General features: G+C 39.9%; 1 protein-coding gene across 2 annotated transcripts in view; it reads right to left on the bottom strand.

The window, feature by feature from the left end:
- Positions 1 to 382: 382 nt before the first annotated feature.
- LOC103974020 (probable amino-acid acetyltransferase NAGS2, chloroplastic) overlaps positions 383 to 22,261 on the bottom strand; it is a 54,949-nt gene continuing 33,070 nt past the window's right edge. The window contains exons 5-11 of one of the 2 annotated variants that reach the window (XM_065150420.1): positions 11,439 to 11,534; positions 6,532 to 6,955; positions 6,004 to 6,101; positions 5,119 to 5,230; positions 4,785 to 4,944; positions 3,017 to 3,089; positions 383 to 758 (exon numbers count right to left, since the gene is read on the bottom strand). In XM_065150420.1, coding sequence (XP_065006492.1) covers positions 599 to 758; positions 3,017 to 3,089; positions 4,785 to 4,944; positions 5,119 to 5,230; positions 6,004 to 6,101; positions 6,532 to 6,955; positions 11,439 to 11,534 — 1,123 coding nt within the window. In that variant the 3' untranslated portion in view covers positions 383 to 598. The remainder of the gene's footprint in view (positions 759 to 3,016; positions 3,090 to 4,784; positions 4,945 to 5,118; positions 5,231 to 6,003; positions 6,102 to 6,531; positions 6,956 to 11,438; positions 11,535 to 22,261) is intronic. The other variant, XM_009388739.3, reaches the window with a different exon arrangement.

The raw sequence follows: 22,261 nt of genomic DNA on the forward strand, positions 1-22,261 counted from the left end.
AAGTATTTATATAGATTTTGAGAAAAAGATTTTCCTCAATCAATCACTCAAATCACACAATCAGATCAACTACTCAAATCCATGATTGATCCTCAAATCATAGATTGATTGACGATAGAAAAAAACAGGGATGATGCTCAATCAAATCAGCTACTCTATCATAAGGTTCATGTCGGCACTAGATCAACAAAAAAAATATTTAGTTATCACCAAGTCAGCAGAGTGATGGTTTAAACATATTATGACAAGAAAATCACATAGGGAAATTATGTAAAGAGCTTGAGCTACTTGTAATAATATATTGTAGGCTTGCGAACCATTAGATTTGCAACACCCAATTATTAGCTGTGTACAAATATAATATATCTGGAGGTGTCAAAGCTAACAACCTGCGAATACGGTGTGGACGCTATTATTTAGATCAGATATGATATCCACAAGATCAAGACTATTGGATAATTCCCTGATCACATCGGCCATAATTATGCCTCCCAGTTTGTGCTTTACTAAATAACAAACAATATGCTTAATACAACACCAGACAATTATGAACTAATATAGCCAAATAACTTAGCAAACTTAGCAAGAAAAATACAAGCTATGTACTACCTGATGCAATTTTGTTTATGCTAATACCACCTTCCTCCATTTGTAGCTTCTTCATGTAGTATTTTGATCCACGTGACAGATTAATTCGTTTCCTCCTCTCTGCTGGAATGGACTCAATAGAACACTCTGTGAAGCCACGTCTCACAAACCTATAATGAACAAAAAGGATAGGAGTTCACAAAAGAACATCAAGCCAGCAAAACCTATATTGTCTTAACAAGAAACAAGAAGGCCTTTCTTTAAGTATGATTCATCAAACAAGCTCTTAGGAATATAACAAATAATCATCAAGATAATGCATGTGCTCATATGCGGGTCTATTGCAAAGAAGTGGAACCAAAGATATGTGTTTTTCCTTCTGGACTCCAAGAGATCTTACCTTCCTTGATAGTGACTCCTAAGCAGTAACTAGCAACCATTGTTTCAAGTGTAAGTGCACTATGCTTTTCTAGAAAGTTAATGCAATCCACTATCTTCTGGAACAATATATTCTGGAACGTTTTTGTTTTATGCAGGTTATTGCACTCTGTTTTAAATTCTCCTCTGAAACATTTCCACATGAAAAACAAACCATCTTCTGGAACTTCAGTCATGGTGAAAAAGAGAAACCATGAATTGTAAGAACTTTCCATTGACCATATGACAAATTCAATTACATATCTTCAATTAACAGTACTTGATTAATCTGCTTATATATAATTTAAACAAAAATGCATTTATAACTTTGCTGCCACAGATTTTTGTTAGATGATTCTCAGATAATGATCACTTTAGTTTATCAACAAAGAGATATTGCTTAATCCTACCATGTTCATAGCCATAACCAACAGAGCACGATCAAAATATTGGAGCCAATAATTCCCTTCAATATGATTATTCAAGTGTCACATCTTTTTTTATTGTTTATTGTTTATTTTTTATTTTTTAATTCAAGGGTCATATCAAATTCCATCAATGACTGTTTTTTTCCCTTTCAAATGTTTCTTGACTTCTACTAAAGCATTCTTTTAATCTTTCTCTTAATATCCACAACAAATTTGCCCTTTAAAGTGGATGTCAGATCTTCATTGCAAAAGCCCAAAACTATGCAACTGGTCCTCTATTAGTTTCTACACAAGATTAAAAACCTTCCAATTGCTTTAGTGCAATAGCTGACAAATTCAAAGAAGGATCATAATTTGCTAAAGCAAATAAGAGAAGCACTAGAATGATAAAAACATAACTAAAAAAGAAACATTTATCATACCTAAATATGTTCATCATGTTGCAGATCAGGCCCTCCTAAAATTAAAAGTGCTTGCATAATTTGCTATGCTTATCACTTGGTGACAAGTACCACTTATCCAATTACATAGGAAACTGCAACATACAACTATAAAAATTTCATTTTATTTCCCTATATGTCTGTCTTATTGTATGTTTTCGACTAGAAGCTCTCCCATGTTAATTCCAAGGTATAATTTGATCACACATGGTTATAAACTTATAATTATTTATCACTTTTGCTAGCATATTTTCATAAATGGGGTTTGCCCAGCATATCAAGGAATAAGAACAAAAGGAGTTGATATCATTGTATGCCAGTTTGAAATTAGATTTTAAAGATGAAATTTTTTGTATAAAATGCTATGCAAGAGTTTTCATAATTTTGTTGGCTTGTTGGTATGATCAATAAGCTATGAGCTTCAAGTATCCAGTTTCATGTGTTTTCCTAGAAAATTAATCTGATTTTTCCATTGATTAATCTTATAGAAACTAATCCATACATTCATCTTTATTGAATTATCAGTAAGCTCTTACGACAAAGTACTCCAAGATTGTGTAAAGACTAAAAAGATGCCATAGACCTAGACCAGCTACCAAGTCTTTCTCAGTTGTAGCACAGAAAACATTAGTTCTCACTTCCAGACAGAAATACTGAACATTTCAAATAAAATTTCATGATAACCAAGACAAAATTAGATATATCCATATGACAGGTTGACTATTTAATAGTTTCATGGTCATTAGAAGTTGTAAAAGCAAATGTCTGTACCATAAAGATATTGCATGCAGCACAAGTTCACACAAAAAGTTCTCTGGTCCAAGGCATCAAAACTATCCATTTATGATTTTTATAAACTAGAAGTATAAATAGATCAGCTTGGATCAAGGATTGCCATACTGTATACTTCCAGCAATGCACAGCATATTATTGTGCTGTGAGACAAATCAGATATCTGATATCATTTAAAATGGTAAGTAGCAACCATCAAGCATTATTGCCCAGCTCCAGTGCACTAGTGGCATAATACTTGCCAGCTTGCAGGGGGTAACATAATGATGTGATACTTGGTCTTAACATTTACAAGTACATGGTTGTCAAGTGGTACAGAATTAAATGCATGTCATCAAATGCATTACATACCAGTCTGCAGCACGAGTTGTAAGCAGGAAAAGTTTCTCTAGTCCAAGCAGTGATGCCTTCTTCTCAATGAAGTCTGCAAATTAAACCAAAAGTAAAGCCTTAATACTCGCACTATCCTGCTTTTGTCCAGTGTCTTCAACAAAATTGTGCAGCAAGTGAAGAATGCTACAGTTTATCTTTCTTCGTTATAAATTTATTTAGATGTTAAGAAAAATGAATTTTTTTTCATACTCCAGCTGCAACCATCCACTGTCACTGCCTCCACAACCAGACTTACTGCCACCATCCTGAAGTGTGTCACCACCAATACCAACTTCACATCGCCCTCATATATCTCCACAGCATCATGGTTGCGCTACTGCCATCACCATGTTGCCGTGTCCACTATCTCTCATTGGCCAACCATGCCCCTACCATGACTATATGCTTTCTATTTCACTGCTGCCACCATCAAGCCTACATCATTGTTCCTCTATCACTACGATAGCAGTACCCCACCACCACTAATGATGATGAGTCTATAGGATGAACAGAAGAATGAAGAGGGTAATTCAGTTATTTTATTATCAAATTAGATACAAAACGAAAACAATGAACAAATACTGTTGGCCCTAACTGACAGCAGGAACCTATTTGTGAGCTAAAGGAAAAGCTAATCAACTTGCACATATATCTGAGTTCTCTGAAATGCCAAACCGATGGGGTTTATATGCAAATAAACATAAATTTGGAAATATAAGCTAGAAAAAAGGAAAATCACATTGGCTGATTAATCACTAGCATCAGGGTTACCTCATTAAATTGGCATGTGTTTTTTAGCAGTCAAATGACAAAACAATCCTGAAAATGACTTTGGTTAACTCTCTTTATGACTTGTTACAACCAAAAATAAAGTTGGACCTGGTCATGCTATTGGATCATTTATTTTCAACTTCAATAAGCCTCCTCAGTACCTCTCTTGTCAAATGAAGATCGATAAACTATCCACATCATATTGCTTTTTATGCAGCACCTACTACCAGGAGATCACAGAAGGATTCGAGCAAAATGGCAAAGTAGATAAATGTAAAGATATATCAGAAAATACAGTCATAGGAACTTAAGGGGGTAATCATAAAATAACACAGAAGGCCAAAACTCAAAAAATGTTTTGTTGATACCAATTTTGTCCGAGGCCTAGACAGATAGTTAAAAATGAGAATAAAGTGAACCATGACCTATAATGGATTTCATAAGCCAGGAATTTAACTCAAAAATTGATGCAGCTAACTGTACTAAAGTTGCCATGAGGGGGACTCGAGTTGCATTTGGGATTCAATAACTGATGTGATGATCATCTATAGAAGTGAAAAACGCTGCCTAAGATGGAAAAGGACCAAAGAAGAACTTTATACAAATTACAAAAAAGATGAAAAATGCTTTCTTAATATAAAATTTGGTCCATTTGGGAGAACTGACAATATGATAATCAAGCAGGCTAAATAGCAATGATGTAAGGCTGACTATTAATCCACATTACATGAACCAAAAGTGCACTGATTAGATCTCATCTTCTTTTCTCCTCAGTCACATTCTAATGGTTCCAACTTCCAGATAAAAAAAAGCATAAAAGATGAAATAACAGCTGTTAAATTATATCCTAATTTATGTGGGTCCACTGTTCTCATTCAATTTTAAAGTAACTCAAGTCCATGGCCTTAATTTTGATCATCAAATATAAGAACGAGTCATATTCTTTTGAAACTACAGCATGCACAACGAAGCATACCTAACAGTTTATCCCCCTGTCCTTGTCCACGGCATTCTGGGGACACCGCAATAGAAGCAACTTCTCCACAATTATTATCAAAAAAGGGGATAAGGGCAGCACAAGCAATGATTGAACCATCTCTTTCCACAACCATAAATGAATCCAACTGTTTGAGAAGCTGAGGACATAAATCATGTTAAAAGCACTACAACTTTATTGCTAACTTTAATACATTAGGTGCCAGAAATTTTCTTTTTATGTACACAAACAAGAGGTATGAACGATATGAACGATGTGTAACTCAACTATTTAGCATTACTATTATTGAAGAAAAACAGAAGACACAGTAAACCTCTTCATTAGTCCTCCGAATCAGTGCACCCGACTCTTCTAAAGGTTGAATAACTCTTCTAATGCCTGGAAGATCTGCTGCTCTAGCTGATCGTGTTCCCTCGTAAACATCACTGAAATACATCATTAACGGATTCAGAAGTCAATTAGTCTCTTAAACTAGACAAAACCTTTTCATGAATTAAGTCATCTCCCTTAACTCAGAAAGCAGATCAAGTTTTTAGATGTTAAAAACTTGGTTAAAATAATTTAGGTTGTCACCATCAGATGCACAAAAGTTGGAGCTTTATGAACAAAACAAGCATATAAATGAGAGACAAAAGTAAACTTTTTTGTCCAAAATCAACTTCATGGGAGTCAATTAATGTGATGAACAAATGGCAATATTAGGCTTATAATTTTTCACCCTAAAACCCACTGCATTGGTGTCAATTAGCAGTCAATAGAATCTTCAAGCAAAATGTCAAGCTGCTCTGGAAACTTAACAAGGCAAATGAAAATTAAGATTTTCAGTCCCATCATGCTTCTGTTTCAGTAATCAAGCAGAAAGGCAAGATGGTCTTTTTATTAATCCATATCTGCATTGACCTACCCTTACCACATAACACTGCCAACAGTATCCATATACTAAATCTCAATGGAGCCTAAGTCCTTAGAGAATGATAAATAGATAGAATTCACCAACATAATTTTGATCGTGCCTAAATGTCTCAGATTTCCAGAAATATGATCATAATAAGTATGCTTGATAGAATAAACCATTAACTCTATCTAAAAAGCCAAAAAGTTAAGCCGAAACCACTTAAATCAAGCAATAATCTGCAAATTACTATGTTGGTATTCCAGCAAAATGGCACTTAAATGGATTGGCAGGAGGGATACACACCTAGCCACCATTGTCCCCACACCATCTCTTGTAAATAATTCTAGCAGCAAGGCCCCACCAAGTGTACCATCTATTATATGAACTCTTTGAACTCCAACCTACAAATACAAAATATCATATTGAATACCAGAATAAAGACATAAAAAATAAGGTAGCCTATGTATAACCCAATCCATCATTGAACAATTTTCATGATCTCAAACCTCATTTTTCATCAAGGAATCACTTAAGGAAGGGTTCTAATTAGTAACTTAACAACTGCGATACACTGGAATCAAATAGATGGTTGATAGACATGGTTATATCTTACATGAGTGCAACAATAAAATATGAATCATACATGAGAACCTTGCAAGTGTTTTTCATGTATGAAATAGCATGGTGCATATGCTTCAAGCATGCCAAGGGCCTAGGCTTATATATCCTAGACAGAAAAAAGAAGGTACCAGACAGCATATACAGACAAAGAACGCATATAAAATTGGAGTCTACAGAACGAAGAATGTAATCACATCTTGACAAACTTACTCTGCAAACATATGCTGCAGCAGCCAACTCTGAGAGATAACCATTTAATCTACTCAACCGTTCTTCACCACCAATGGCAAATCCTTGTTTTCCAGACCATAGACCATTTCCATTGTCAAAACCAACACCATTCTGAAACATTGCATTGCACCTTCCTTTATAGCCTTTTTCGTCCCATGGCAGATTGCCATCTTCGTGTGAATCAATATAGCATTTGGAAGGAATGGCTTCTTCACCTACAACCTTGACATAGTTTGCAGCTATTTCACTTTGCTTAGCGAGTTTTCTAATCAACATATCTGCATCTTGAAGGGTTAAAAAACGAATAGGCCATCCCTGTTCATTAAGAATCTGACCATCCGTAATACAGATCAGTTTGTCTGCTTTGATAGCTAAGGCACAAGCAGTAGCAACTTCATAAGTGCTGCAAAAATTTAACAAACAAAAAATATCACATCTCGATCATAATAAAGAATCAGAGTCAAGAATCTTCTAGTGAAGCACAAGAGATGTAAAGCTTAAGCAGCTCAGTCAGACTAGTAGCATATAATATGTGATGGAAAGTCAAGAGAAAAAAGATCTTAGACTATAGCCAAAAGATCTTAGTATATATAATAGCCACAACTATGGATGTTGACTAAACAAGAGAAATTCTGATATAATAATTACTTTTCACAAGCATAAGCACAATGTGCTCCTGAACTAACTTCCCTAGTTTAGATGCATTATAATACAAGAAAATTCTAATCAGTTACATGATAGCAATCAATAAGCAGAAACATCAACCAACCTGAAGTAATGACTCAACTCTTCTACATGTGTACATGTCTTGAAAATCATATCCACCAAATCTGAACACCCAAAGGCAACTGCCAACTTCTGGCCATAAAGGAAGATCTTGAAGAATGAATGTCCAGAGAAATGCTAGCTTATCTAACAGGGACTGTCCTCATGGAAATCAATCATGTTTGAACTAGAAGTACAGGCATAGTGAATTATCAAAAGGAGGTTCCTTGATAGACAACTAAAATAACAAGGGAGAAAAGGATATTGTTTGATTCAGATTCTTTCCACAATGATTCTGAAGAGAAATCTAAATAATTTCTTGATAAGTTGATAAATTCAAGGACAGTTTTTTTTTTTTTTTGAAAAAAAATCAAGAACAATTGAAAGTTCTCAACATATGTGATGAACAATATAAACCTCAACCAATCTGTTTGACAACCCAACCAAATATGCTTCAATATGCAACTATGGGATGTTAGCACCAATTTCACTACCAGCAATTTCCTTTTTTTGGGTATACAAGAGGACAAGTTATTTTGAGGCCCTCTCCTTTTACTTCCCAAAATATTCTCCCGATTGGTATGCTTGTCTCACACCTTATCTTTCTCCAAAACCTTATTGTGCAACTTGTCCTTTCGCTCAGTTATCATCTATCCTCCGTGATGGGGATCCACAATTGTTCCAAGAGTTGGATAAAGAAGGAAAATTTCAAAGAAACAGAGCCTTACATTGTTAACTGGATCTCCCTTTTCTATACATTGCCACTGATCTAACTAATTAACTGCATTTTCTCTTAGACTCCAACTTCAGTTATGTTTATCACATTGATATGTAATATGTCTTCTCTCAGTAACATGAAAGACCATGAGACTCGTGAGATATTGCAGCATCATAGCAAGAAGATGTTGGTGACACTGTTTGTACAATGTGAGTTGGTAGACCAGTTGGTCAATTGATTGCATGTTCTTTCGTCCTTGATGTATATAATTTAAGTCATTTGTTCAGGTCTTGGAAATTTGTTTTAGGACCAAGAAATGATTATGAATTTTGTTCTGTACTTACTATGATATTTAGACACCCTATGATATATTATATTGTTAGTAGGAGCTTGGTGCTTAACACTTTGTGATGGAAAATTAATCAGATTGTTACATACAAATTTACTTTTTATTTAGTATACTTTGAACTTCAAAACACATTTGAAAAAGTTCATGACAAATTGATTTGGCTTAGCCTAATGTATGAGTTGTAATGAGATATAAGACTTATTAATGTTGAGATGTTTACTTGTGTGATTAAGCAGATGTGGTTAATGAGCTAGAGTTTAAGAGGATTATCCTATGCTTGATTACTCTGGCCTGCATGTTAGTGCCAGCCTTTTATCCATGGATGGAAGCAATCCCTCTACAGATGGACAGAAATAGTCCTCCTCTTAGTTGTGACAACACTTGGACCGAAGTCATCTTCCTCTTTGTTGTAACAACACTCATGCTTAAACAAAGTGAAAGAAAAAGGTTGAGGATTCGAAACCTCATCCAACAAGTTTCTGCGTATCAAATCCATTTATCAAAAATTAAGGGTTTGAAATCTCATCTTATAAATTTGTTAGGATATTAGCTAGTTTATCTTGTAAAAACCTTACTGGTTGATAGCAAGGTCCTAAGATTGAATCTCTTCTTCACCACTTAGCTTTGCAGAAAAGACAGTTGAAAAAAACTGACATCGGGATGGAGAAAAAAATAAGTGGAATAGATTGAAACACTAGATAAACAAACTCACCACCTAAGTAAAACACCCAAGGGATACAGATATCACCACCTAAAGAGTCTAACTAGGAATGCAGTGTTTAGGAACTCATCTCTAAGGATTCCACAAATCGAGATAGAACTTTGTACGAGGACAGCACCTCTCAAGAAACAAGACTAGTATTTAAAACACTCTATGCCTCCAAGGCTTACAAGACATTACATGTATGTCCATATATATATATATATATATATATATATATATGTGTGTGTGTGTGTGTGTGTGTGTGTGTGTGTATATGTACATATATATATATATGTACAAGTATATGTATATGTACATGTACATGCATATGTACATGTATATGTGTATATGTACATATACATGTACGTATACAGGAACAGCTCTCCAACCATGGTGATCAAAAAAGCCATCTTGGAACTCCAAAAGGTAAGACGAACTTTCTTTAGCTCTCGGTAGATTAGTCATCGGGTGCATTGTAGAGAGAAAATAACTTTCTCTGGAAAACTTCAAATCAAATTCTGTAAAATGTCTTCGATTCCTAAATAAGCTTTCCAATGATGTATAATTCAAGTCATAAATGCCTAAAAATTCATCTCAGAATTAATGTAATATAAGTATTAAAATTCTAATTTATTGAAAAGCTAAGAAACTAGTGTGACTATCTTGACTTCTTTTGATTTAGAGTTCGAAGACACTCCTAGGTCAATCTCCCCTGATTGAATAAGACTCATTCTCGAGACCTAGACTATTGTTCTCACCATGGTAAAGGATCAGCAACATTAAAAGTATTTGAGATACCATAACTACGAGGAAGATCAACTTTGTATGCATTTTTACCAATACAATGTAGAACTTTGAAAAGTCCATTAGCTCTAGGATGAAGTTTCCTATACTTTCCTTGAGGAAACCATTCCTTTCGAAGATAAACCTAAACTAAGTCTCCTTGAAATTCAACATGCTTTTGATGCTTGTTAGCATTCTTCTTGTACAACTCATTTTGCTTAAAAATCTTGTATCCAACTTTTCTTCATGTACTTCTCATTTTGCTTAAGAATCTTTTCTCAAACTTTTTCATGTAACATTTTGATGATCTTTACTTGTTCCTCTGCATCTCCATTAAAATGATGATCAATGGGAAGAGGAACCAAATTCAAAGGACTTATAAGATTTTGGTCATACATAACTTGAAATGGACTACAACCAATAGTTTGGCTAGCAGAGGATTATATGCAAATTTAAGTAAAGCGAAAATAAGATTCCACTGATGAATGTTTTTGCCCACATAGCTTCTTAAAAGATTTTCCATACTTAGATTGACAACTTCTTAAAAGATTGTCTGTCAGCTTGTATATGGAAAGAAGATCTCTTCCTAATCTACACTAAAGAATACAGAGTATGCCAAAAATGACTCAAGAAGTTTGAAACTCTATCAGAAATAATAGATTTAGAAATACCATGGAGTTTCATAATTTCATGAAAATATAAGCCAGCAATATAAGAAAGATGTAACAGATGTTTTGTGGCAAGGAACAAAATGATAGAACATTTGTTCCTTTGTGGTTCTAGGTCGACCTACAACAAAATCGTGACTAACATCCTCCCAAGGAGTATTAGCAATAGTTAGTCGAGTGTAAAAACCTTGATTTTACTTATGACTTGGCTTTTTATAATATGACCTATTTTGTAATGTTCCATATATCTTCTCACATATTTGTTCATTTTTTTGCAATAAAAATTTTCCAGTTCAAGTGTTATAGTTTTGTCCCTTCCAAAGTGACCTTGAAAATGATTAACCTTGAGGAACACAAAAATGATTAACCTTGAAAAAATAATCATCACGAAGTAGAAAATGATTATGGCAGCCACTTTCACACTTTTCCAAAATTTCCTTAAAATAAGGACCATCTTTATAAAACTCTCTTAGACTTTCAAATCCCGTGGCCTTTACTTGCATTTAAACGAGTATTTTCTGCTTGCAGTAACAATATTTTCAACATCAGACTTATAGTTTATAATAAAATTATAGGCTTGTAAAAACTCAACCCATGCAGCATGTCACCTGCTATGTTTTTGTTAGCTATCGAGGTATTTCAAAGCTTCATTATCAACGTAAAGCACAAATAGTTTTGGAAGTAGGTAATGATTCTAATGATTTAAAAGCTTGGTAGATCATATAGAATTCCTTAGCATAAGTAGAGTAATTCTTGTGAGAATCATTCAACTTTTCACCAAATAAGGCAACTCGTTTACCATCTTGATAAAGAATAGCACTAATTCCCATGTTGGAAGCATTGTACTCAACTTCTAAAACTTAGTCAAAATTTAGTAGTCTTAGGCAAGGTTCGCATTACCATACCATACCGACGTTTCGACCTGGGCTCGGTACGGTACGGTACGGTGTACCGAGCGGAACACCTGATTTCACAGATTTAACCCTCCGAAAATACCTGAAAATTAAAAAAATAAGTTAGGATAAGGTTTTCAAGTTACAAATAAATATAGTAATAGTATAAGTTTAGCAAAATCAATGTAAATTAGGTAAAATAGTATCATATATCTTTTTCGAACTTTGAGGTAGTCTTGTTCGAGGTTCGTATTTCAGCCCGTTATAGATTGAAATATCTACAGAAAAATCAGTTGAATTGTTAGACTATTTTATTACAATATAAACTCTAAAATTCAAATGAATTAAATAATCACATATGTAGATATACCTGATTGTTGATTACTTGATTCTACCACCAAAACGAACGACGGGCCTCCACGGGTGGTGGATCGGGGTCCTCAATCCGATATTTCTACATATCAATATGATACGTTTGTTGGACCCAATCATGAAATTGATCCCATGACATAGTGTATTGATATACCGTATGCCATTGATGCATCAATGTGGTGCTGATCGTAGACTGATCGTCATGAATCATATTTATCCGAGGCAACTCTTGAGGCATATATTGGTGAATGTCAGAGCTTCTACTTTCGCTACTGATCTGATGTTCTGTATCATACTATTGCTCAGAGAAAGATGACCAACTATCACCATACTGTTGTTGCCCGTATGATTCTCCATAATACAATGGTTGTGAATACGATGAGCCTCTTTCTATGTCTATATCATATATGCTCTGTCGCATTTGTTCATTTTCATCCACTGCCTTCCCCTTCCCCTTCCCCTTCCGCGCATAAACTTGACCAGTACCTTGTCGAGTTCCATGATCTGAATCTTAAGTGGCATGTGTAAAATATTGCTCCTCAGTCCATTCACCACCCTCAAGTTGTGTAGACGAGACCAACGACTGCCCGGCATCACCGCCATCATCTATCAAGGCACTGCTGTCCGTGTTGCTGTCATGTCTCTAGACCGAGTGAGAAAGAGAATGTGATTGTGAAGGTGTCTCGTCGCCCGACTCGATTCTTTCCAACGATGCAATTGATGCTACTACCTGCCCCTTTGGCTTAAATAAGGGAGAGAAGAATGGCTTAAATAGAATGAGAAAGGGCTCCAACGATCAAATTGACCGTTGGAGCACTGTAGCACTGCTACAGTGCGGTAACGATCGATTTCGACCGTTACCGCCCTATATTACCCCGTATCATCCGATATGGGGTTTTTTTTAACGTACCACCCAGTAGCGGGCGGTCCGCATACCGGTAGCTTGTCAGACCGGTATGTACCGCCCATATCGGGCGGTACGATTCGGTATGGCAGACCTTGGTCTTAGGCATGGTTTTTAATTTCGATGTGTACCGCTCGATACGGGCGGTATGTATCGGTCTGAGAGCCTCTCGACACGTAGATCGCTCACTACCAAGCGGTAGCAAATTTTTAGCTTCGTATCGGGCAATACAGGGTTGTATCTAGCGGTAGCAAATTTTTAGCTCCGTATCGGACGATACAGGGTTGTATCTGGCAGTAATGATCAAAATTTCGATCAGGACCAATCGATTTCAAACGTTACCAACCTATACCAGGTAGTAACGGTCGATTTTAACCATTACTGACCTTTTAGCTATTTTAGGCGTATCGCTCGGTACGCCCTAGTATACCGTTGGTACGCCTCGGTACATACCGTACCGAGCAAGGCTCGATACCTCGGTATGGACCGAAATTGCAAACCTTGGTCTTAGAATAAGAGCTTCAATTATCTTGTTTTTTAGAATCTTAAAGTTCTTCTAGGCCTCATTTGCCCATTTGAAACTATATCCTTTCAAGCATTCAGTGATTAAAGTCACAATAAAACTGAATACTTTTATAAATCGATGATAAAAGAGGCAAGACCATGAAAGCTTCAGATACCATGTATGTTGAATTCTGGATTTTGACTATGAATTCAATTAATGAATTTGAGGAACTAATTTGTTATTAAGATCAGTGACACAAAATACACTTCGACTAACGATTTAAACTGCCAAAAAATCAAACATCGGATGGAAAAAATTGGTCATCGTGCCGAAAGATCACTGAGTCGAGTCGAACGTTGATCCAAAGAATCGATTATGTTAAAAGATCATTGAGCCAAGAAATTAGACATCAAGATGAAGGATTAGTTGACGTGCCAGTAATCGAACATCATGTTGAAGGATAGGATGACGTGTTGGACATGATGATAATGTGTCAAAAGTTGTGACAACATGTCGAAAGCTTTGATTATGTGCTGAATGAACCATGGATGAAAAATTGTTTTGGTCAAAGTCATTTTGGGTCGAATTGGGATGAAACAGAGCCTATCTGTTGATACTGACATTGGACTTCAAATTGGGCCTAACATTGCCTAGGGTCGGTGGTACTGCCTAAGTCAACCGACAAGCATCGCTAACACCCTGCAATTGCAATGGTGGTACCACCACCTATTGTCACATCCTTAGCTAAGATTGCCAAAGGCATATGGTGCCTAAATAATACTCGTCCGCAAGAGTCAACCTACACCTTAACCTTCTACAGTCCACAAAGGACCTGATGGACTCTTGGCCTAGTATATAAAGCATAATCAAACGCTAAAGGCTCGTTATGATTTGTGAAATAGTAGTAATCTAATCTTATTATAAGACATTGATGATTCAAATAAGTGGTTGTAGGGAAAATGGGTGCAAACTTTTAAAGATGGCAAAGTTGAGATTGTATTTGAAGATAATAGTTTGACATGGGAAGATGTGGTAAAAACCTGAAGTGTTAGAGAATCGCAGACATACACAAGACAAATGATGAAAGAAAAAATAAGTGCAAAAGCTTCAAGCTTATCATAATCTATTATCGAAGAGAAGGAAACTTATTTTGATAAAGATGGACAAGAAGAAGAGGAGGATAATGATAAGTTTGAGAATGATGATGTTGATTATGATAATCATTGAATTTGATGTAGAAACTTTACTGTTGTAACATATTTTTGTTATTAGAAGATGGACAATGTGATTTAACACTTTATATGATTTTTATTTGATGTGATATTTTTTTTATAATCATATTTATCAATCATAATATATATTTTTATATTTTTATATTTTTATATTTTTATATTCTGAAGCGATTCGCTTCGCTCAAATAGGCGCCTAGGTGAGATGCCTTAGGCGTTTTGGGACCTCAGCGTCTACTAATTTAAAAAACACTGGCTTTGTGGAAACATCACTATAAATGCCACGCTCCTCTAAAGCGACTTTACTAGTTTTCACAAGAGTGCTCATCAATTTCTCCGAAACGATCAAGTATTGTTGATGTCCATCTTGTATAGCAGTGCTAGTTTTGTCATGCTACTCTGCCATGGTAATTCGATGTTTGCTTAACCCGCTCTGATACCACTTTATCACGTCCTTAGCCAAGATTGCTTGAGGCGTACAACACCCAAGCAATACTCGTTTGCAAGGGTCAGCCTTTAACCTCGTGTAATCCACAAAGAACCTACACAGAGAAGAAAAGGTTAGAAAGGTGTATGTGCAAGTAATATACCACTGTCCCGAACAAAAAGGACAGTGGTATATTAAGATAACCAAGATCGTAAGCAACACAAAGCAGGCAACTTTTATTAAGCACAAAAGGATATCGAAAAAAAGCTAAATGAGCGCACACAAAGGGGGTTCCAAAGGTAGATATAGGCCCAATATGCACATAACACTTTCGTCAAATAGAAAACGGGGACACTAAAGACGTTGCATCACCCCTCGGACATATACCCAAGGCCTCATCCACCCAGATGCCACCTAGGGTTCCAAGGTGCTAAGACAATTGATGTTTCATACTACAAGGTCGTCAGCAAAAAATGAGCCCATAGCACACAAGAAAAGGGCTATTTTGCCATTATTTTTCCCTTCAGATGGTGTCATAACGAGAAACATTTTTCATGTTTCACATGATAGAAACATAAAACAAAAACACTGGCAACAAACAAAAATGGGGCTAATGATGGTAAATTCAGCCCCGTACATATTGCCTACGAGAAAACACTCAAAAATACCAAAAAAAAAGACAAAAACAAGAACCAAAAACAATCATGAACAAACATCAAATATATTGATTGCATTGATCCATGACACGATAACGATGGTGATACTGTCAAACTTAACCTTTTCAACTTTATGTCAAAGCTTACAATAGTAGTACCGCCCATGGTCAGCAATTACAATGTCCTGTCACGAACGGTCGTCGCGCACCCGCAACAACTCCGTTCAACGAACCGTTCGTCGCTCTCATCTACATGTACAGCTACTTGGCAGCCTGTTTTGCCTTGGTTTTGAGTCATTTTGCTTGTAAAAATGTAAGTTCGAACAAACTACAGCGTTACAAAGCGACCGCTCACCGAACCGAGCAAAACAACCCCAAAACAGCCCAAAACAGCTCCGTTTTCGTGTGTCACGGGCTGATTTCTGGAATCTACCTCCGCTCACCAAAATGTCAGCCATCTCAGCCCCTTTGAACCCCCCGGGTGGCACAGGGCTGGATGGGGCTTCGGTATAGTACCGGGCGTTGAACACTCATTCGCAAGTTCGCACGTTCACTTTGACAGGAACTTGTTGTCGCGCTCGGGACTCGGTGAGCAGCTGTTTGTGGGCTTGCAGCTGTTCGTTCAACCTTCTAAAGCCCTTGTTTTCCCCCTCTCCCTCTTTTCTCTTGTGCACGCAAGGTGCTCGCTGAATTGCTTGTAAAGCTTCCCCTCTTTTCGCGAGACGTCGGGACTTGTCCGTCGCTCGTTCTTTCGAACTAATCAACTTTCTCTTTTACAGGTCCTTCGGGACCTGCGAGAGGTTACAAGTGGGCTGATCTTTGCGGAGCATTATCGCAAGGGTGAAGCGCGACTTAGGCAACGCAAGCTAAGTTCGCGTCTTGGCCGCAAGGGTGCCTCACACCTTAGGCAATTCCAGCTAAGGTCGTGACATTGTGGTATCAAAGCGGGCAAGCACTTCAAGCGAGCAGCGAAGGGACTTCGCAACTTCGCCATGGCAAAGCATCGTGGCGAATCTAACAAGACGGGGCAAGCCGGACCCTTGCCCCAAGCAGCCGCAGGTGGGCTGCATGTGCACACTCGCTCTCATGCTGTTGGAGCCGCTCAAGAGGAGCACGGCAGCGAACATGATGAGCGAGAAGTTGGCTACTCTCCGCGAGCGGAGAAGGCGCAATCTAAAGCGCCAACTTGTCACGGACAAACTTCTAAACAGGATGTTTGATGTAATGCTTATGTATGTACATGTCTTTTGGCATGTTCATGCCTTGTACAGCATGTAGAGGGGCGGCCGAAGGCTTAATAGTCTCACTTTAGTTAGGTTGGTGGCCTCTTTAGGCTTGTAAATAAAGGTTGTGTCATGTGGACAAGTGTGAGAGATTCTCGGTCTGTAATAGACCATTTTACCCTTTGTTATGCAACTGTTCAGAGCTTGTAAAGGCTATTTGTAATTTGCATTGTCTATGAAGGGTTTTTCGGAGATGTTTGCTTGTGGATCTCGATTGAGGCGTTCTCTCTAACCCGTTCTCTCTTTTGTTGGTCCTAAGGGACAATAGGAGGCTTTGGGGAGGCTGACCTTTGCGGACGGACACGCAAGGGTGCCGCACGACTTCGGCAAAACCAGCTAAGTCCGTGACAGATGGTATCAGAGCGGGACAAGCACTCATAGAAACACTTAGCATGCAAACGTAGGGGACCTAGCGGAGCTGCGTTGAGGGCAGTCAGCACACGCGCGACCGTTTGGGGGAAAACGGGCATGGAGATGTAGGGAAAAGGAGTCGCTCGGAGGAGCGGGCATTTGACATTGGCATTCAGAGGAATGGCCAACCCTTCGCGCAAGAGGCACCACGAGAACAGGCAAGCTTGGAAGAATGCGGAGCGCACAAAGGTTGGGATGGCTGAGTTTGAGCTATGGCTCAACGTTGACAACTATACTTGATAGTGCTCAAGACAAGCGAGGCGCTTGGTAAAGGAAGAGACCATGCAAGGTGGAATGAGTTGCTCAACGACTAAAAGAGTTATGCAAAGCTCACAGAGGTGAGGGGAATTGCTAACTCGAAGAATTTGGTACTCATTCATGGGCTTGTATGCGGACGATGGAATGTTCGTGGCCATCCCAAGGCGACCGAAACTCGGCGCCATGGAGCATTGAAACTTTCTCTTCGGCATGTGAAGGATACGTCCGTAGGAGGCTGAAGTGTGTAGTGAGTTCAACATGTTGCTAGGCCTTGAGTGGTGCAGCGAGGGTTGTATTGACGTGGAGTTGCAATCTAGCAAGTGAGTTTGCAGAAGGCAGAACAATGCACAGTTTGTTCAACAGATCGGAGTAGTCCAAGGGGATGGTGGTCTCCGAAACGAAGAGAGATGTTGCTCCAATGGGATAGTTATCCAGGAGGGATATGTCCCGGCTCTATAGAGGGAGAATCATGTGGGACAGACCTCACATGTTGAGGAGGAGTACCTCAACAAACAACGACTCCACGAAGCTCAATGGACTGAGCAAGCGGCGAGGAGTCGTCGCATGATCTCGCTTGAGAGAATGCATTGGTGGATGCATTGCGAGATCAAGTGGGGGAGCGACCCAAAGCAACTTAAATGAAGGCACACTTGGAGTCGATGTGGAGATCGGACTCAAGGGAGGGCTGACCCGTGAAATGGTGGGCGCGAGAACCACCATCGACTCAATGCAAAAACGAGGAGCGGAGCAACTTGGGTGTAACTTAGCGAAGTACCCAAGCCGCATGAAGGGAGCTAGCATAGAAGTTGGAACATGGAGCGGAGGCATAGTGCTTTCCTTAGACAGAGGTCAAGGACATGAACTCTTGTAGAGGCAAGAGTAGAATCATGTTTTTCCACGGGTTCTTCATTCTGACGGAGCAGACTCATCTTGCATAGTGTCAAAGACGAAAGGAGCTTCTGGGCACATGCACCTTATCTCGGAGAAGCATTTGATGAAGGAACTAAGGCGACTCAATTTGCGAAGGCGAAATTGGGTTCAAAAGGCCTTAGCACGGGGCAAGAGGACTCAGAGGTGGGTACTCTTGAAGAATATGCCACAGTGTTGCCATTCAAGTTGCCATGAAGGAAGCGGTGCGCAGCGGAGATTGTGCCGGTAGGGGCAGAGGCCCAAGATCCAAACAATGGTGCACAAATTATAGTGAAGTCAGTGGACTTCGGGAGCTACTAGGCGACGGACTGTCCTAGAGCGGTGCTTCATCTAGGTGTGACCCAAGAGTGGGTGGATGAAGGTCGATTGCCAAAGGAGCGAACAAAATCGAAGGTGGAAGAGACCCTGCGATGTATTGGCAGAGGCTACACATGGAGGGTTCACAATTCGAGTTTATTCCACAAGGATCAAAATGCAATGAAGATGTCACCAGGAGGCGACATGGTGCAGCGGGTCGTGGTGGAGAAGACGGTACAATCCCAGAGGCGACCAAACCTATGAGAGAATTACCCTAAGTTGGGGTGAAAACTTCCTGCATTCCAGAAGTTCGATGGTATTGAGAAGGTGAATCACAGTAACTAACTCAACGCAAGGAGTGCAAACACTTCAAGTGCTTCAGAAGTGTGAGCAAAGAGCAGGCGAAGGCTAGTAACCAGCTCGATGCATGGAGTACAACTTGGAGGAGGCGGGCGAAGTCAAGTAACCTTTGCCTTCTCAACCCTTAAGAGAATGGGCGAAACAGAGTACCCCAATTCTCTTATCTATCCAGCAGAGGAGCTCTGCACAAGTTCAAAGACCCTTCGAAGATAATGGAAGACAATAGTTGTCAAATCCTCACCAACGGTGATCAGTGCTACTGAGAGTAGATTATCCGCTTCATTTCCCAATGAAATGCCAATCGAAAGCGGAAGTGATGCGAACCTACTTGGATGTGACAACTAAGTGAAAGAAGAGTCAATGAGCAAATTTTGTGGAGGAAGGACCCAAAACTTCAGAAGTTTGCGAGACGATGCTCGTTAAAGCTCCAACAAGCATCCACCCGGTTCAAGCAGCATAAGAAATTTGAGAGACTGGCGTAGTAAGGATGGTCTTTTCCTTCATCTAGCGGATCCGCAGGAATCAACAAGGATCAACACAACTCAGCCAACCCCACACCAGAGTCAGAGTCATTGGTGAGTTGAAGCAGCATGGCGGATCAAAGGTTCGACTACGGAAAAACAGCAACGGAGAGCAGCTGGGAGCCAAGAGGCGCATTGTAGTTGGAGCAAAAGATTGAAGACTCAGCAAAGGCGATGAGTTGTAGTGTTGACAAAGGCTTCAACGAGGACGTCGAAGGAATAAGTGGGGGAGAATGTCACGGACAAACTTCTAAACAGGATGTTTGATGTAATGCTTTTAGCATGTTCATGCCTTGTACAGCATGTAGAGGGGCGGCCGAAGGCTTAATAGTCCCACTTTAGTTAGGTTGGTGGCCTCTTTAGGCTTGTAAATAAAGGTTGTGTCATGTGGACACGTGTGAGAGATTCTCGGTCTGTAATGGACCATTTTACCCTTTGTTGTGCAACTGTTCAGAGCTTGTAAAGTTTGTTTGTAATTTGCATTGTCTATGAAGTGTTTTTCTAAGATTTTGCTTGTGGATCCCGATTGAGGCGTTCTCTCTAACCCGTTCTCTATTTTGTTGGTCCTAAGGGACAATGGGAGGCTTTGGGGAGGCTGACCTTTGCGGACGGACACGCAAAGGTACCGCACGACTTAGGCAAAACCAGCTAAGTCCGTGACAAACTGGGAAAAAGAGTCACAAGGAGAGACTCACAACGGCGGAAACCCACCTGGATGTTCTTGAAGCGAGCATGGAGGAACTCTACCGTGGCCAACAAAGGCTTGTTGGGGTAGAGAGCTCGCAAGAGGAAGCGGAGTCCAGGATCGACAAGGTCGAGGCCCTAGTCGACCGACTGTCTGATGACACCAAGTACTCCGCGCAACACTTACAAGATGTTGTGGCGGAACTCACTTCAAAGGTGGCCATACTCATAAGAGCACTAAATGCGGGAGGAAGCAACACCCGCGTTGCATCACCACAAAACTTGAGGGCACCCGAGCCTCATGGTTATGGAGGGGCCAGAGATGCCAAAGAGCTCGAGAATTTTCTATTCAACATGGAACAATACTTTCGAGCTACGAGGCCCGATTCTGAAGATACCAAAGTTTCTATAGCAACAATGTATCTGAACGGAGATGCGAAACTTTGGTGGCGAACCCGTTGGGAGGAGATCCAACAAGGTCGGTGTCGGGTTGACACATGGGAAGACTTGAAGCGGGAGTTGAGAACTCAGTTCCTACCTGAGAACACAAAGTTCATCGCAAGAAGGAAGTTGAGACAACTCCGCCAGAGTTCCACCATTCGAGACTATGTGAAACAATTTTATGCACTAATGCTGGACATATAGGACATGTCCGAGAAAGACAAGTTGTTCAGCTTCCTCGATGGTTTGAAGCCATGGGCTCAGCAGGAACTAAATCGAAGGAATGTCACCGATGTGGTCGGGGCAATTGCTGCTGCAGAAAGGCTCACCGACTTTGTTTCCTCCGAAGACCCAGGGAGAAGGAAACAATCTTCAAGCAATCGCCCTCCAAAACATTCTCGAGGGAAGGAGCTCGGGGGCGAACAAAAGAAGAAGAGTTCCCATAAAGGGCCAAGCCCGAAAGGCAAGGCCCCGAAACCTGGCGGATGCTTCTTGTGTGGAGGGCCACACATGGTGAGGGAGTGCCCACAAAAACAAGCACTCAATGCGCTAACAACTTCCATCCACCCTCCCAAATCGGACAAGGGCAAGGCTGTCGCCCTTAGTTCGAGTAGTTCTGAAGCCAGCAGTGACGATGAGGAGTCGCAAGGACCCCGGATGGGAGCCATGCGTTTGTTGAACGCCATGCGGGATCAAGTGGGGGAGAACCCGAAGACAAGGCAACAAAAAGCAGGAAGTGGCGAGCTAATGTATGTTGACATCAAGCTCAATGGCCAAACAACTCGTGCAATGGTGGACACGGGCGCTACCCACAACTTTATAGTCGATCGAGAAGCAAAGCGACTCGGGTTGATCTTGGAGAAGAGCCCAAGTCGAATAAAGGCGGTGAACTCGAAGGCCAAACGAATCTCTGGGTTGGCGAAGGGAGTCCCCATCAAAATCGGGACATAGAGCGGGAACACCAACATGATGGCAGTGCCATTGGATGACTTCCAAGTGATTCTTGGAATGGAGTTTATGCACGCAGTGAAGTTGGTGCCAATGTCGTTCTTGAACTCCTTATGTATGATGGGAGGCAACGATCCCTGCGTGGTTCCTGTCTCTCGGAGAGGAACCAAGGAACCGCAACATATATCGGCGTTGCAACTAAAGAAAGGGGTGCAAAAAGGTGAATTAACCTTCGTGGAGGCAATGAAGTTAGAGCCACTTGACGAGAAGGTCATTCAAGAACCTACTGTGGTGGCGAACGTCTTGAAAGAGTTTAATGACGTTATGCCACCCGAGTTGCCGAAGACTCTTCCACCGCGCAGGGGCATGGATCACAACATCGAGCTGGAGCCAGGAGTGAAGCCTCCAGCGAGACCACCCTACCGCATGCCCCCGCCAGAGTTGCCAGAACTCAGGAAGCAGTTAGGTGAACTACTAAATGGTGGTCTCATCCGCAGCTCTAAAGCACCTTTCGGAGCTCTAGTTCTCTTCCAGAAGAAACAAGATGGGAGCCTCCGATTATGCGTCGACTACCGAGCCCTCAACAAAGTGACAGTGAAGAACAA

Source organism: Musa acuminata, chromosome BXJ3-5, assembly GCF_036884655.1.
Source record: "Musa acuminata AAA Group cultivar baxijiao chromosome BXJ3-5, Cavendish_Baxijiao_AAA, whole genome shotgun sequence".
NCBI classification, from domain to species: domain Eukaryota; kingdom Viridiplantae; phylum Streptophyta; class Magnoliopsida; order Zingiberales; family Musaceae; genus Musa; species Musa acuminata.